Source organism: Brachyistius frenatus, unplaced genomic scaffold (genome assembly GCF_029030835.1).
Source record: "Brachyistius frenatus isolate BFR_SWC_R1_liver_20210118 unplaced genomic scaffold, ASM2903083v1 Contig_1, whole genome shotgun sequence".
In the NCBI taxonomy this organism is placed as follows: domain Eukaryota; kingdom Metazoa; phylum Chordata; class Actinopteri; family Embiotocidae; genus Brachyistius; species Brachyistius frenatus.
Genome location: NW_027210600.1, coordinates 7918932 through 7935127, shown reverse-complemented (window position 1 = coordinate 7935127; position 16196 = coordinate 7918932). Strand labels below are relative to the sequence as shown.

Genomic DNA, 16196 nt, shown 5'->3' with positions numbered 1-16196 from the left:
GAAGTCCCACTCCGAGAGACCTTCTTGAGTAAAGGCTGGTCCAGCCTTATCGGGCCGGGTGCATTTCTGTGTGTGTGTGTGTGTGTGTGTGTGTGTGTGTGTGTGTGTGTGTGTGTGTGTGTGTGTGTGTGTGTGTGTGTGTGTCCATGTGGCAGCAGACATCAGCCAACACCCCCCACACCTCAAACCCCCCCCCCCCCACACACACACACACACACACACACACACACACACACACACACACACACACACACACACACACAGACACACTCACTTCCCAATTCATTCTGTCCTCTCCTTCCCCCTCTCCCCCTCTCCCTCTCTCTCTCTCTCCCTCTCTCTTCACCTCTACCTCTGCAGTACCTCTCTCTCTCTCTCTCTCTCATTCCTTTCTGAGCCGGCTGGGGAGACACGCACTTTCTGCTTTTCTGCCTTGGCTGCTGGCTTCGCTCCAGCATCCCTCTGTGCCTCTGGTGTGTTCTCCTCCCCCCCACTCAGCCTATGTGTCCCCCCCCCCCACACACACACACACACCTATGGGGTTTGCTGGCCAGCGTGCTTCCCTGGCTATTGCGGCTGCTGCTGCTGCTGCTGCGGGAGCTGTTTGACACTACGCCGCTAGGCTGCTGCCGCTCTGCCTCGCGTCTCCTCTCCGCCTTTCGCCTCACACTCCGCGTTGCTGGATAATCACCGCCGAGTCTGCCAGAGACCGCGACAACAGGACCCGAACGGCGGGAGGCAAAGAGACACTGCTGCATTTTCCAGCCCCGTCTTTTTTTTGTTTTTACTCTGCTTTCACCGGGCTGCTGAGGAACAACTGGACGGAGAGAAAGAGAGAGAGAGAGAGAGACAGCTTCCTGAAGGAATTTATCCTCCCTTCCTTTGCGCCTTCTCCCTCTGTTCATTCCTGGGACAAGAGTGCAGAGGAGGAGAGAAGAGGGAGGGACTCAGAGGACAGGACTTGAGACTCTGCCTTCAGCTACACAGCTCAGTGTCCCGCCTTTGCTCCAGAGGCACACAAGTCAAACACACACACACACGCACACACACACACACGCACACACAGTGACTGGCAGGCAGGGAGACAGACTGACAACGACACATACAGAGAAACAGACAAGACCACAGACAGACAGGCAGACAGACAGGTGGCGTTGGTGTCATGGCGTCAGTGGACAGCACCGGTGGTTCCAGTGTCTCTGGTCGGCTGAGATCAGGGGATCTACTTCACGCTGGTCTGGTAGTTGCATTGCTGCTCGGTGAGTTCTACTCCTCTATACCTTTAGGTGCCATGTCATTCCTCCTTCTTCCACTATATCTCAGCAGAATATCGTGCTTCCATTCCCCCTGTACAATGCTTTCATGGAGCTTATGTTTGGTGGTCATCTCTTATAAATAGAAACAAATTCAAACTTATCTCTCTTCCCTCCACACCTTCCTTGTTTGCCCCTTTATATGAGTGTTTTTTGTTTTTTTTGAGTCAGTCTGGGTGGGTGGTTGGCTGCTGTCACAGTAAATTCATACCATCTCTGATTATTCCACACCAACATCTGCTGTTCTGTCGCTTCTACGTCATCTCTCATGTCTAATCATCCACTTTCTATACCTGAAGACAGGTAGACGAAGGTTTACTTGTTGCTGCACTGAGGGCATCAAGGTCAATTTCAGCCTTCGGCTGATGTGAATTGGGACATGGTTGGTGGACGTGTGATCGCTAGTCTGGATGAGTGACTCTTCATGCATGAACTTAATAAGTTGCCCTTTTCAGAGGAAAAATTGATGAAATTGGCAAAATAAAATAAAGAAAAAGTTTCAGTTCTTACAGCGCATGAAGATGGTATTTGTTACAGTTCATGTGCATGCGTTTGTGTGATTGTAGTATGACTGGTAGTGACGTAGTGGTGCAGTGGTGATGTGTGCTTTTGCTCACACCCTCCCTGATTCGGTTGTTGCGCCCAATGGTGCCCCCCACATTCCTTCAAGTTGTCAGCTGTTTTGAAAGTTGAGCTGTATGTCACAAAAACAAGAGCAAGAGGTGTCACCCTGAGGTGAACTATATTGTTTATGACGTGTCATATCGTGCTGCTTTTTAAGTCTATTCTGAATGCAAATATCCCATCCAGAAATATTTTCTTGGGGCAGAATTAACCTCAAATTGAACAAAAGATGCTTCGGTCCTTTTACTCATTTACATGACTTTATGCGATCATTTTTTCCCCCCCGCAAATATTTTACTGTAAACAGTAAAAATATACAGTGTTGATGTAGTATGACTAAGAGAAAAGAGGAAAAAATAAATAAAAAGGCAAAGAAAATGACAGTAGTGGGATAAAACTCCCAATGTTTACCTCTGGTAAAGGAAAGGCCTGCAGTAAATAACATAGTTTACTACAGAGTAACTGCTGCAGCCTTGTAGCTATTCAGAGCTGCAGATCTAAAACTTGTCATCCAAAAACAATCCAGGTCCCAGTGGTAGCCACTGCCAGCACGTCCTTACTGTTATTCTCTCATTTTCATTTGCTTATTTTTGCACTGACCTTCTAAAGACCTTGGAAATGAATGATGAAAACCATCAGACATTTTGTAGAAACCATCTCACGGCGTGTGTGTCAAATAACCACGTAAATGTTTTGATTTGTTTGGGTCCTGCCATTCCACTCTTTGTAGTTCTTTTGTTTAACCCTTAATTATTATGTCCTCTCGTGTTGTGATGAATTCCTGTTACTACATCCGGTTCATCCCTCCTGTCAACCTTTATTTCATTTGTGGCAACATACCTGTCTATTTTTCATCTGTATTCTGCAATGTTAAACACTCGATTTTATACAACATACGGTTGTTTGTCTCGATATACATGTACAAATCTGTTGTAACTCAATGCCAGCATAGAAATGCACAACTGTTTCCCTTCTTAAATTCTGTCCCTAAGTTCCGATCGTCTTTGCCAAAACATCGCGGCAATCTCTTGCAACAGATCCTTTCGCAAAAGGAAATGAAAGCCGAGAAAACAAAAGCCCTAATCACAGCCAGCTGTGGGATGAAGGGAAAACATTTATGCTGGGAATTGGGGATATGGATTTGTAACTAAAACCCCTGCCTTTTAAACAACTATACAACAAACTCACCATTGTAATGATTTACAATTTAACCGAAACGTGACAGTCGGATGCTGTCAGATTGGTCCCATTCAAAGACCCTGCTTATTTCCTTTGAACTTTAGCCTATTATTTATCCTTAAGCTATCGCACATACATAAAGGAGCTCTCATCGTAACAGGACCACAAGTCTCTGAAGACAGGCAGCATCATAGACTAAAGGTACACTTCAAAAAAACAAGAGCTGTTATCCAAAAATGTCCAAACCTGCTAAATAGCCATCACTTCAACGCCAGCATTAAACCACGTTCATCTTGTCCATTTCACGAGCCTCAGTCTAGGATGCCATATATTACCATAAGGAATTGTGCATCACCTTTTTGTGAAGAAAAAACAAACAACAGACAGCCCTCAGCATGGCGGTCGTGGACCAATAGGAAACGAGACTATCTGATGTTGAGCAGTGAGGTTGTAACACCGCAATTGCCAGTCACATTTCATTAGCAGTCGGCACGTAAATATGACAGCTCTACCACATGTCTGTTGTTGCCTGTGTGGCTATCATATTACACAAGTGTGCATCCGTATGTTTATGTGAAGTGCAAATGTGAACCCACCTCTACACCAGCGGTTCTGTTGATTGAGTTACTTAGCTGCTGGTGTAATCCTCCGCCCTGCTGTCACTCATTCACCTTGGAGAGGACATCTCATTCCCCCATTCCGCTGTTCTTCCCCTGCGACCCCTTAGTCACTTCCTACACACAGTCTACACACATGCCGCCTCTATTACCTCCCTTTTTACTGTTCATCTCTCTTTTCTACCCCTCCAACCCCCTCCACCACCATCATCACCACTCCCCCAAGAGTTAATAGTGTCCTCGGTCAGTTCTCTATGGGTTCACCCAGATACACATTAACCCTTCAATCTCTGGCCTACTTAAAAGAAAGAAAAAAAAACACCTCACCTTGACAGTCAGCCAAGGACACATGCACGCACACACACACACACACACACACACACACACACACACACACACACACACACACACACACACACACACACACACACACACACACACACACACGCACACATGTAGTCAGTTGCTTTCCCTACCATCAGTGATTCAGATATTGATGTTTCCCTACTGGGACAAAGAGATATTTGATAGTGGAGCTAAAAAGAAAATATCATACATTCCAGCCTATTATTCATGTACACACACACAAACACACACAAACACACACATAAAATGTACAAGTATGTGCATATGAACTACATGCACAGTCAAGACTTCACACACACACACGTATAGAAAGACAACCATGCATATAGCGGCTAACTAGCATAGTGCTTTACTACAGTGTGTGGAACTGTGGGTGTTGTCAGGACAAACTGTAAAGACAGAGGAAGAGTACAGAGACGAGCAAGGGGATGAAAAGTGATAGTAGAGAGCAGAGGTGTAAAGCGAGGGAGGAGTGAAATCTATTTCTAGGCATGAGGGGGGACACTCCTCTCAGATATGTAAACGATCATCATGTGTCCAGTGAGGATAAAGACACACTACGTAAGCCATTTAAAAAGGGAGGTTTCTCACTTGTTTTCCTTCGCAGCATTTATTCCTATGCAGCACTGGGTTTAAAAAAAAATTGCTCACTAGCATCACGGCAGTGATTATTGATCGAGGGTAAAAGCACAGGCAGTTAAGCAGTCCAACATTTCAAACATCTAAGCCGTTTTGATTCTGCCACTGTCCCTCACCAAAGTACCCAGACTGGATGCCCACATCTCTCCTCTCTTCATGTTTAGTTATAGCGTCCCTGAGGAGCAAGTTCTGAGAGGTAGACAGAAAGATTGAGGTGGGGGGGGGGGACGAACGAGAAAGAGAGTGCCCAGTGCTGCAAAAAAAAAGAATAGTAAGAGTCCATTAAAAGAGAGCAAAACCAACCAGAGAAAAGAACAAGCAGAACCCAAATGGCCCGAGATGCTTCCTAGAGGAGACGAGTCAAGATGACTACAGAGGAGAAGTAAAAATATCATGTGTAAGAAGTTAAGTACTGAAAATATGAATAAACAAATGTAGAAAACTGACCTAAAAAAGCACAGCGTAACATGCTGATATTTCTGCAGCAGGCCCCTATGTCATCACGTACATTAAAAGCAACATTCAGATATTTAGCGTTAATTAGATAAATATTTGTGTTGATGCCGCAGCTTGGACACATCAGTGATGAACCCAGGGTCATAGCGTGTTTTCAGGTCTTGCATTATCAGACACCGTCACCCGGGCGATTAGTGCTTGGACTGTGTCCAAGTGGCACACCACACTATAGATCACCTCCTTTATACAGCGTTGATGATGTTCTTGGAGGCTCTTCTAACAGACACTCTGATGCCAAGTAGGCTGAGAGTCCCATGTAGAAACTTATCAGCTAATGCCCTGCAAGGCCCGCTATGAGCCCACCAATGGGCCAAGCGCTCTCCCTCTCCCAGTTGAAGATATCTGACCTTCCGCCTGCTTGGAACAATCAAATATTACGACCAAATCTTTTCTTTGGGTGCGGTGCCTTGTTGATAGCTGATTTTTGCTCCGTTGGATTCCAGCGCAGATAGTTTCCGTAACTACCTTAAGCGCCTAGTTTACGTCGCCACCTGTGCCTCCCTTCTTGATTGGATGGGCTTGAAAGGACATCATACACTGACGGGATCAGAAACTTGAGTCTGGCTGGTTTTGACTTACAAAGTTCTTCTCAGGTGATTTTAAGGGTAGTTGTCCCAATTAGTCCAAGCTCACTGCTTCCACATAGCCAATGTCCTGGTGCAGTGTTCCTCTTCCACCTCTGCGTGGATCTCTCCCAGGATCAGCTGATGTCTTTGTGTCTTCCAGGCTCTGTTGGTGCGAGGTCCAGCATAGCCTACCAGGATGCCGTGTCTCAGCCTCACTTCCAACCTGTTCTACTAGCTCCTGTGCTCGCCAACCACTCTGAGTTCTTACTGTATTGTCCGCAGAAGAGCCTCTGATGTTGGTTGAGTGTCTATAAAGCAAAGCACTTACCTAGCCGCAGTAACCATAACATTCCTCTATCGGGCCAGTGAAAGCGGGCTGCAGCTCGTTACGGTAGGCCAAACAAATGAAAAACCAAAAGATTGAACAACAATAACAATGCAGAAGTTCTATCATATGCTCGCCTCTAACAGTCGCCTTCCCCGCTGACTGATCAAGCACAACACACTAATGCTGCTACACACTGCACTCGACTATGGATGGCTCATTTTCTAACTAGTGTGCCAGATTTTTGCTCAAACACACCGTTTCCCCAGTAAGAGGTTAGGGTCCCAACTCGTAACCATTTGGCAATGGAAGCTTCTTTTTTTAATTTTTTTTTTTACTGCATTCATTATAACAGGCACTTAATAAAATGTAGTCTCAGTAACCACATTTTGCCTGTTGTGGGATGTTAGTGGGAAGAAATGGTTAAAAATGGCAACTCATGCCACCTTTAAAGTGAGCAACCCCAAATGATTACAGTATGTCCAAAGCTTTCAACACCCAGCTTTCAACAGTAAACATTGATTTAATCCAGGATGACCTGAGGGATTCCAGTGTTTAGTGCGAATAGTGATGTTGTCACAGTGCTGCAAAGCAGGTGGCACAAAATTCGTATATGCAAGTAGATGTAAGTCCTTTATAGACACACCGGCCTGCATGTACTCTAACCCTGTCCACACCATGTCCAAGTGCAATGTGATCCTGAGCAGGTCAGTGTGGAGGAGTGCATTTATAAATAGACTCCAAGTGTGTGAGACACCAGAGCAACAATCTGACAATCTCACCAGCTGTCATTGCGGGGAAAAAAAACAGAACCTGCCCAGCAGGACCCAAGTACCAATAAACATGAGCAACTCTTCTCAAAAATGAAGGAGTTACCATGTGTTTCCTGCTTTGAACAACAATGTCTCAGAAAAAAAAAATTATAATTTGCAATAAACTGGGTTGATATTTTTGTTTTGATATGGGAGCAATTCTGCCTCACTGTCTCTGTTGGTTTGTTTGTCAATCATTCGCTGACAGTCAGTCATTCAGTCAATTACCGACCGCAGTCTTTCACAAAATTTGGCCACTTGAAGACAGTGATAGCAATGAAAGAACAAAACTATAAATTCACATTACTTATATTTATTTGATGACTTCATCCACCCATGTCTTCATCCATTTTCAACCGCTTAATCGGATCACGTGGGCAGCAGGTTGACCAAGTTAGCCCAGATGTTTCTCTCTCCTGCAATGTTTTCCAGTCCCTTTGGGGGGGGGGATCCGGAGATTTACCCAGGCCAGACAAGATCTAGTCTCTGCAGCGTGTGCTGGGTCTATTCTGGGGTCTCCTACCAGCTGGACATGCCCATAGAACCTCCAACAGAATGCGCCCGGGATGCATCTTCATCAGATGCCTGAACTACCTCATAACAAGCTCCTTTCAACGCAAAGGAGCAGCATCTCTACACTGAGCTCCTTGTGGATGTTACAGCTAGTTATCCAAGCTCTAAGGCTGTGCCCGGTCTCTGCAGAGGAAACTCATTGTTTTGTAATGGGCGAGAAACTCAAAACGTGCTATGAGCGGGCGCGTTGTCAGGTTGGAGAACCCAAACGCAATCGCGAGACATTTCAGTTCTTTTGCAACCGAATGCTTTCCCTCAGACGCATCTGAACCTCACAGCTGACAGTCTGGGGCCTGGGGCACCCATTTACGGGTACATTATCCTTTCAATGTCAAACAAAACCCACCTGACTGGGCTCCCGACCTTATGCGCCTTCTTCAGTCTTGGACAGTGACTGTCTGCCCCTCCTGAAATGTTAATGTCACTCCACGCACCTGTTGATATGAAGAAATACAAAAAACTAAATTGTTGTTAGTATCTCTTATTTGTTCTTACTACTAGAAATAAAAAATTAGGTAGTGCAGAAAGCAGTAATGTTATGCCTTGCAGTTAGAACAAGCCAACACTGTGTTCTTACTCAAGTAGCGATGCAACTAACAATTGTTTTCATTAATGGTTCATGTATTGATTATTTTCCCGATTAGCTGTTTGGTCTTCAGGATGTCAGAAAATGGCAAAAAATGTTGACCAGTGTTTCCCATAGTCCAATGTGCTGCCTAGATTATCTTGTTTTGTCCCGACCTAAAGTCAACGACTTAAAGATTTTCACTTTATTATAATGAAGGACTAAAGAAACCCCCAAATCTTTTTCATAGGAAAAAAAGTCTCTAAAAATCACAAAAACAATTATTTACCAAATTACTATTTCTGTCAATCAACTAATCAATTAGTCACCTATTCACTGCAACTCTCATCATAAGTTGCTCTCATCTTGTGCATCAACCGAAGGTGGACCATCACTCAGGGTCTAAGTGTGAAAACATCCCTTTACCCTTTGTCATTTTTGACCTGAAACCTGAAAATATTTTGAGCTGAACTAGAATGGATCCGGTGATTAATCTACAGTGTGTTGCTTTTGTCCGGACTGTATATGTGCCAAACCATGTTTTTACCTTAATACTTTCTTTTTCTCTTTTATTGGTGTTTGTATGTTTATTAAAAACAATGTTTTCAGTGCTTTTTGGTTTTGCTTCCTTTCTCCCTTGGTTCAGGTGTATGGAGTGTTGGTGGCCTGGAGGTTTCAACAGGTAAAGTGTCTTCAATTGAAGCAATGAATGGCTCCACAGTTCTGCTGCCCTGCACCTACTCTTCTTGCATTGGCATCAAAAACCTCTACTTCAGATGGCAATATAATGACAATGGAACTTTAGAGAAGGTACAGCATACACCGCAAGCATAAGCAACATGGACATAAATAAACAAACAAAAGTTATTGTTTTGCATTCATTAGATAATTTGTAAGTTAACTCGTGCTGATATAGATCTGAGCTCATGGAAATATGAGGGGCAAACAAAACGTTTCTAGAGTGCTCCTGCTGCGTGAACGCGGGAAGCTATATCCTTTGTGAGTGAGGAGTCCAAGTTAAGGCACTTGATCAAAATCCGCACCTAGAGTTGCAAACATTTTTTGTGAGCAGTGTTCCGTGCGCATCAGTGATCTCAACATGGTCCCAATACCTGATCAGGGAGCGCACATCACATTTTGGGTCAACTTTTTGGGTAACAGACGGAAGCCGTGGGGAGCAAAATCCAGTGAGTGGGGTTGCTGGGGGGGGGGATGATTCTCTTGTTGCGGGCTAGAAACTGATGTGTTTTCGACGTGCTGTGAGCAGGCACGTTGTCATGTTGGAGAACCCAAGTGCTATCGCGCTACAGCTCAGTTTGTTTGCACCAAACATTTCCCCTCAAATGCCACAGAACATTACAGTAGAACTTGACTTTGACAGCCTGAGCCTTGGGGAAGAATTCACAGTGCACAACCCTATAAATGTTAAAGAAAACCAACCTGGTTGCTCCTGACCTGACGTCTTTGGTCTTAAACATTGATGACATTCTGCCCCTCTTGAAAGACAAATGCCCTTCAAAACACCTCGCCTGGCTCACTGCTTCATTGCCGTACATTTTCTAAAGCATTTCAAGTGTCTTGGTTGCCAATTTCCCAAGTTTGAGACAACCTTTGATTTGCGCTCTCTGTTCAAGTCCATGGTGAAATCTCAAACACGCATCTACCAGTGGTCACAAAAACATATATGTTGATGTTGATAAAGCGACTTAACTTTTAATTCTTACTCACAAAGGTTATAGCTTCCCTCTGCTCCATGCACATCACGGTGCTGCACTCCATTCGTGCGCAACAGCAGCAGTCTCTGAATTTTATGATAGCCTCTGGTATACTTGATTAACTATGTTGTGCAGCTAAGTAGATATGTGTGTGTGTGTGTGTGTGTGTGTGTGTGTGTGTGTGTGTGTGTGTGTGTGTGTGTGTGTGTGTGTGTGTGTGTGTGTGTGTGTGTGTGTGTGTGTGTGTGTGTGTGTGTGTGTGTAGTTATGTGAAGCAGAGATTCCTATGGAGGGTGTGGAGCCGAGGGTCAGCGTGTACCATGAGCGCGTGGAGTTTGTCGGCTCCTCAAAGACCAACAACATTTCCATCTTGCTGTGGAACATCACCTTTGAAGATGAAGGAGAGTACATCTGCTTTGCCAGGAATCCCAAAGAGAAGAACCGCAACCACACTGCTGTCTTCACTCTTATAGTGGTGGACCAAAGTAGGTGGCAAACTTGCACATGCATGGCATGCAAAAATACAACTGTACCTTGCTCAACCCTATGATAAGACTCTCCCTCTGCATCCTTTTTCATCATCCCCCTATCCTTGCCCCACCTACCCACCCACCCACCTCACCATGTCTTCCCCTCTCTCCTTTTCAGTGAAAGAGGTTGACAATACTTTGACAACCATTATTGTCTCAGCGGTGGGTGGAGTCATTGGCTTAGTTATCATTGTCATGGTGATAAAGGCCTTGGTTGTTCACTTCCTGCTGAAGGATGACGAGAAGAAGTGAGTAGATCGCTGAATATGGAAATCGGGGCATTGAGGGCAATTTAAAAAACATCCTTTATATTAGACAGTAATAGGTTTGTTATCCAATATATTACTGCCAGTGTTTATCACCTGGATATGGTAATTGATGGTTTCATTACTCCTAAAAAAAAATAGGATATTAAAATGTCATTGTTTGGTTTTCTATGTGAAGGTAGTCTAGCTGAATTGATGATAATAATAATGTTATATTGACAGAACAATGTGGAGTGCAACCATATGATATTGACCTATAATATGATTCAATTTGTATTACCAGTTCCATGGTACAGAGCACTGCATCGTTTTTTTATTTTTTTATTTTCTTACGTCAGTTCCTGTCCTGTATAAATTTCAGATGCATTTTTTTCTCCCACAGTGAGTTTCTTATAAATTTTGGCTATTAAATAGATTTTGTATAAACCTTTAGCTTTGAGCTAGTATTTTACGACCAAATGAGCTAACCTCAGAGAGCAGAGTGTGCATCATCAATCATGATAATTGTTATACTGTTGGCTGTATTACAAATTGATGTTAAACTCACAATTAGAGACACAAATCAATAATCAGATCAGCAGATCAGAGGGCAAAATTACCCTCAATAATGTGACTAAAACCAAAATAATTGAAATGTCCTATTATGCCAACTGACTGTGACTGTATTTGGACTCTAAAGTCAGACATCAGAAATGCAGCTTAAAAGAAATGTCAGGTTGAAACTGTCATCTTAATTGAGTTAAAACTGTTATTGTCCTTGTTAGTGGGAATTCTTTCTATTACTTAGGAATAAATATGACTTGCGAAGCTGCACAATCATCACAAAAACAATGCTTGGCCACTCAGTGTCAACTGCAGTCAACATACAGCATGCCAAAAAACTAAAGATATGGCACATCTATTTTGTCTTATGATGAAATATAAACTATATCTATGACAGATATTGCACAATATTATTGGTGAGATGGTGCCAAGATGCATCAAGTTCTCTGTTTTCAATTAACTTCTTTGATGTTTCAGTCAAATCTTAATTACGTTTTCCGAAAATGTGTCCAACACAAGATTACTATCTGTGGCTTTGATGGGTATTTTTTGAAATAAAAAAAATTTAAAAATCGCTTCAGCAAACAACAGACAATGTATAGCCCTTAGCACTTCTGTTTCTCCTACGGGTGCCCACCTAAACATTTGGTTTCTCTGTCCCCTGCAGCAAAGAGTGCCTGGTGAGCTCAGGGAATGACAACACAGAAAACGGACTTTCAGGAGCCAAAGCTGACAACAAAGGGACGCCAAAGGCTTGAGCGAAATGCAAAGTACGTCTGTATGTTTGTATATATGTTAGACAAATGTACACGCTCAGAGAAATAGCTTTTATCAGTGGACTGTTTTATCTTACTAGTGGCTAATTAATACAACTTGTAAATGTCTATTTTAAATCATGCTTGAGATTTGGGAAGTGGGAAATGTGCATAGGCCTGGATCACTCTCTCACTTACATGGCAGCCTCTTTGTTGCAGCCTCTGTTATTGAATTCTGCTCCACGTCTTACTGAACCGAACACACTCTACAGTTCAGCTTCCGATTTTATATACGTGTGGTTTCCATACCCTCCTCCTTAACATTTTCTTATTATCATTGCCTTCTTTTTTTTTTCTATGTACCCTTCATAGCCATGTAATAACTGTTACATTAAGTTCGTGGAACTTTGCACAAAGCAGATACGCCACTGTTTAAGTTTTTTTAATTTAATGGATGAAATTTAACTTCCCACCAAAACACGCTTACCAGTCTCAGTTGACAAGCTACAGTATGTTTTATTCTTGGCTCTGGTCTAATCCTCAACTCTAAGTCATACTTGGACCTAATAGAACCTGACCAGTGGGAACACACACACACGTCGATGCCATGACGCATTGCCATAATCTATAAACTGCCATTGACGTCAGCTGAGGAACAGCACAAAACTGCTGAGACGTCTCTCTGTCACGTGACACTGACATAAATCCACCTGTGAGCCCAATCCAGAACGCCATTCACCAAGAGATCATTAGCTGTAAATAAAACAGGTAAATATGCCTTTTAAACACTGCTTGTAAAATGGCTGGTCAACTTAGTGTGCTTATGAGTAACAAGTGAATCCCGCGCTGGATTTTTTTTTTTTTCCTGACCTTTTTTGTCCTTTGACCTTAACCTCTGCCATGCCAGCCTGAACTTTCATGTTTACTGCTGGCGTAGACACACAGTTGGGGTGTTTGGTTCATTAACGCTGTCAGGAGATTTTCATAGATCCGCTGGCTAGCCAATGCTGACAACTGGGCTCTCCTTAGGTGACTGAGGGATCCAGTTCTGCACAGGTTCTTTTGTTTTGCTTTAGATAAACACAGGTGCCTGTTCTGCTTCAGCTCCCTCTGCTGCTGGGAGGATAAAAAACAACAACACAGAAAACATTAAAAAAAAAAAAAAAAAAAAAAAAAAACCCTCATCAAAGACAATCCCCCAACTACCAAGCTCCCTGTAGAAAGGAATGAACTTAATCATGCTGCTTCTGACTAATAACCAATGCATTTTTAGCATGTGCGCATTTTATATGACTTCATATCAACATTTCCGTGTCTACGTATGGTCCCATTTAACCCTCCACATTAGCCTGAACCGTCTGAAGCTCTGTCGATACCCCTCCCAACACAGCTACGACTTCTTTTAACCCCTTTAACCAGGTCAGGGTGATTGAAAGGGTGCTCTTCTTTTAGAGTATTGGGCTGCAGGTATTACTGGGGAAGTAAGTAAGACATTTTACACTTTCTCAAAATGTAAGAACGTTTTAGTAACTCTAAGTTTGAGTCATACAGGTAAACAACTCTGCTGGAGGAGTTTAGAGAGTTGGCACTTTGCACCTCAGCAGGATATATTTTGAGTGAGGAGGGCAACAAATACACTTATCCAGATCTATTTCGCGTCCACATTTCGTGGACTCTAACTAGCTGGCTTCCGATACAAACTGGATCGTCACCTCAAGAAAAAAACCTTAACAATACAGTACACATTTTGAACTGTGCCAACAGGCCCAACAAGTGCATTGGTATAGCTGCAGTAGTGCAGGTAGCACAGCAGTGGGACAGGTCACTGCAAAAGAATGTAAAGACTGTCAGGGAACACGTGTAACATATTGTCTCAAAGGTATGTTTAAATAATTACAAAAATTATACCCAAATTGTTCATGTTATTATCAAATGAATGTGTAAAAAAAAAAAAAAAAAAAAAAAAAAATCCTACAATGCCAGTAGTCAATATGTTTAGTGTTTCACTCTGCCCAGAGTTCAGATTAGTCAATGACTACTTGCTGAGACTATTTAAAACCGGGATTAGATTATTAGAGGCTTGTTTTGAGTTTCTAAACAGTACCAGTGTCTTTGCACTTCAAATTTGAACAGGTGTTTAAGAGTGTGGTGAGCCTTGCTGTAAATAAATTGACAAAAGAAAAAAAATACAACTATATATAAATGGTAGAACATGCCCACATTTGAGAACATTCATGTTTATTTTCTTTAAATGACAATCCAATATAGACAAAATCAACAAAGTCTTTATGAACTCACGTCACTTTACCCGGCTAGAAGTCAACAGAGATGAGCTCAGTGCTAAAACGACCCTCTCTCTGTCCGGGTTTACCGTAGGAGAGGTCACTTCTGTGAAGCTGGCACAAATGAGCAGCCACACCCCCATACACAGCTTGAATAGCTTTAACGGCTAACACACAAGCACACACACACACACACACACACACACACACACACACACACACACACACACACACACACACACACACACACACACACACACACACGTGCACTCGCATACTATGAGACACTTTGATACCAGAGAGTAGTACACTGGCCTTGCATATAAACATTAAAGCACTTTACCAGTTTTCAGAATGGTTTCATAAAAACAGGAAATCATGGAAGTGACCTCAGTTTTCATTCTTTTGTAATATATGACGGGATTTAACAAATAACAAAATTTTCATGATGTGTTTGTAATTTTGACTGAATACCTGAGAACAGCAGTACACATTGAGGTACATGCTGTCTTATTGGAACAGAGGTCTATGACAAGATTTTATTTTATTTTTGTAACCGCTCACTCCTGTCAGGCTGCTCTCTATTATAATGGAGTGCGTTTCCCTTCTTGCTTTCAATGGAAGCAATAAAACAGAAATCAGATTATGCAATAACCTGTTTTAAGGCACTTTATGTGTCTGGACTGGCCAGCAACTCTGTCTGTCCAAGGCACTGATCATTGTACCGATGTATGTATCCACTCTACACAAATGTATCTCAGTTGGACTAATGTGTCGGCATGAGGATCATATATCTACATTAGACAGATTTATCTGCATTGGATCGATCTATATTAGGTCCCATTTACATTTGGCAGGAAATTCCCTGAGTAGATGGAAGACAAATGACGAAGAACTCAAACTCCAAGCTGCATTATAAAAACACCTCTGACATACTGGACCATCTGCACCAAAGTGTTTAAAGAATCGGAAATCTCAACTGAATTGCAATTACTGCATCTGCATTTAATAGTCCCGTGTACGGTGTCCCTGAGAGCTCAACAAATTGCGACTAAGAAAACACAAACAAGACAAAAAAAAAATAAGAACAATTTTACAACACGTGAATCATAAGATAACACAACCACCAACTGACATGTGCGGTAAATACAGCGTTTCATTTATTTAATGTGCATTGCATTTTTTTTTTTTTTTTTAAGAATGCTTTGCATTGTAAAATTGGTGAACACGTTTTCTTAGTCTGATTGTGTTTTGCCTATTTTCTTAAGAGTGTTTAGCTCTCAGGGCTCCCGCACTATTGGTGTCCAAAGAGCCTGAGTGCAATCTGATTGCTATTTGGCCCCATAGAAGAGGGCTAATATCTGGTGTTCCTGCTTTCATAAATGCAAAAAACAGCAACCCTTGTTGCAACCACATAGAACAGTATTACAGCCCAAACAAATACCGACTGTTCTCGACACTTGATGGAACTTTCTACTCTATCTCAAAGGGAATTTCATTGCAGGCTATAAATGGGATCAAGAATGATTTATGTTCATAGAACTGAAATCGTGATTAATTTTGTGATGTACTACTGTGAGTGCTTTACGAGCTACCAACATTGTAACTGTGCAGTGTTAGAAATGATACAGTATCCTCGTTATGCTGAACAACATGTGAATGTTATGGATATAGGGAAGCACTACACGCGCACGCACGCGCACACACACACACACACACACACACACACACACACACACACACACACACACACACACACACACACACACACACACACACACACACACACACACACACGTCTAACCAGCCACACAGAGATCCATCTGTAAAGAGGTTATGTACATCCAAAGTCTTCCTTTAGGGAAAAGCAATATTGTGGAGTTGATCTGTCTGTTAGTGTACTTTCCTCACCTTTAACCCTGGCACAGGATTACAAATACAGCACGTAAACACGTGTTTACAAATTTACAGCTTTTCAGTTATATATAACTGCTTTTCATATATAACTGA

At 42.6% G+C, this 16196-nt stretch overlaps 1 protein-coding gene across 1 annotated transcript; it reads left to right on the top strand.

The window, feature by feature from the left end:
• The first annotated feature begins 545 nt into the window (after nucleotides 1-545).
• LOC138636917 (sodium channel subunit beta-4-like) lies at nucleotides 546-15849 on the top strand. The gene is made up of 5 exons (XM_069725275.1): nucleotides 546-1259; nucleotides 8742-8905; nucleotides 10076-10295; nucleotides 10459-10588; nucleotides 11817-15849. Exons 1-5 carry the CDS (start codon nucleotides 1163-1165, stop codon nucleotides 11905-11907), a joined length of 702 nt encoding a protein of 233 aa, XP_069581376.1. The 5' UTR covers nucleotides 546-1162; the 3' UTR covers nucleotides 11908-15849.
• The last annotated feature ends 347 nt before the right edge of the window (nucleotides 15850-16196 follow it).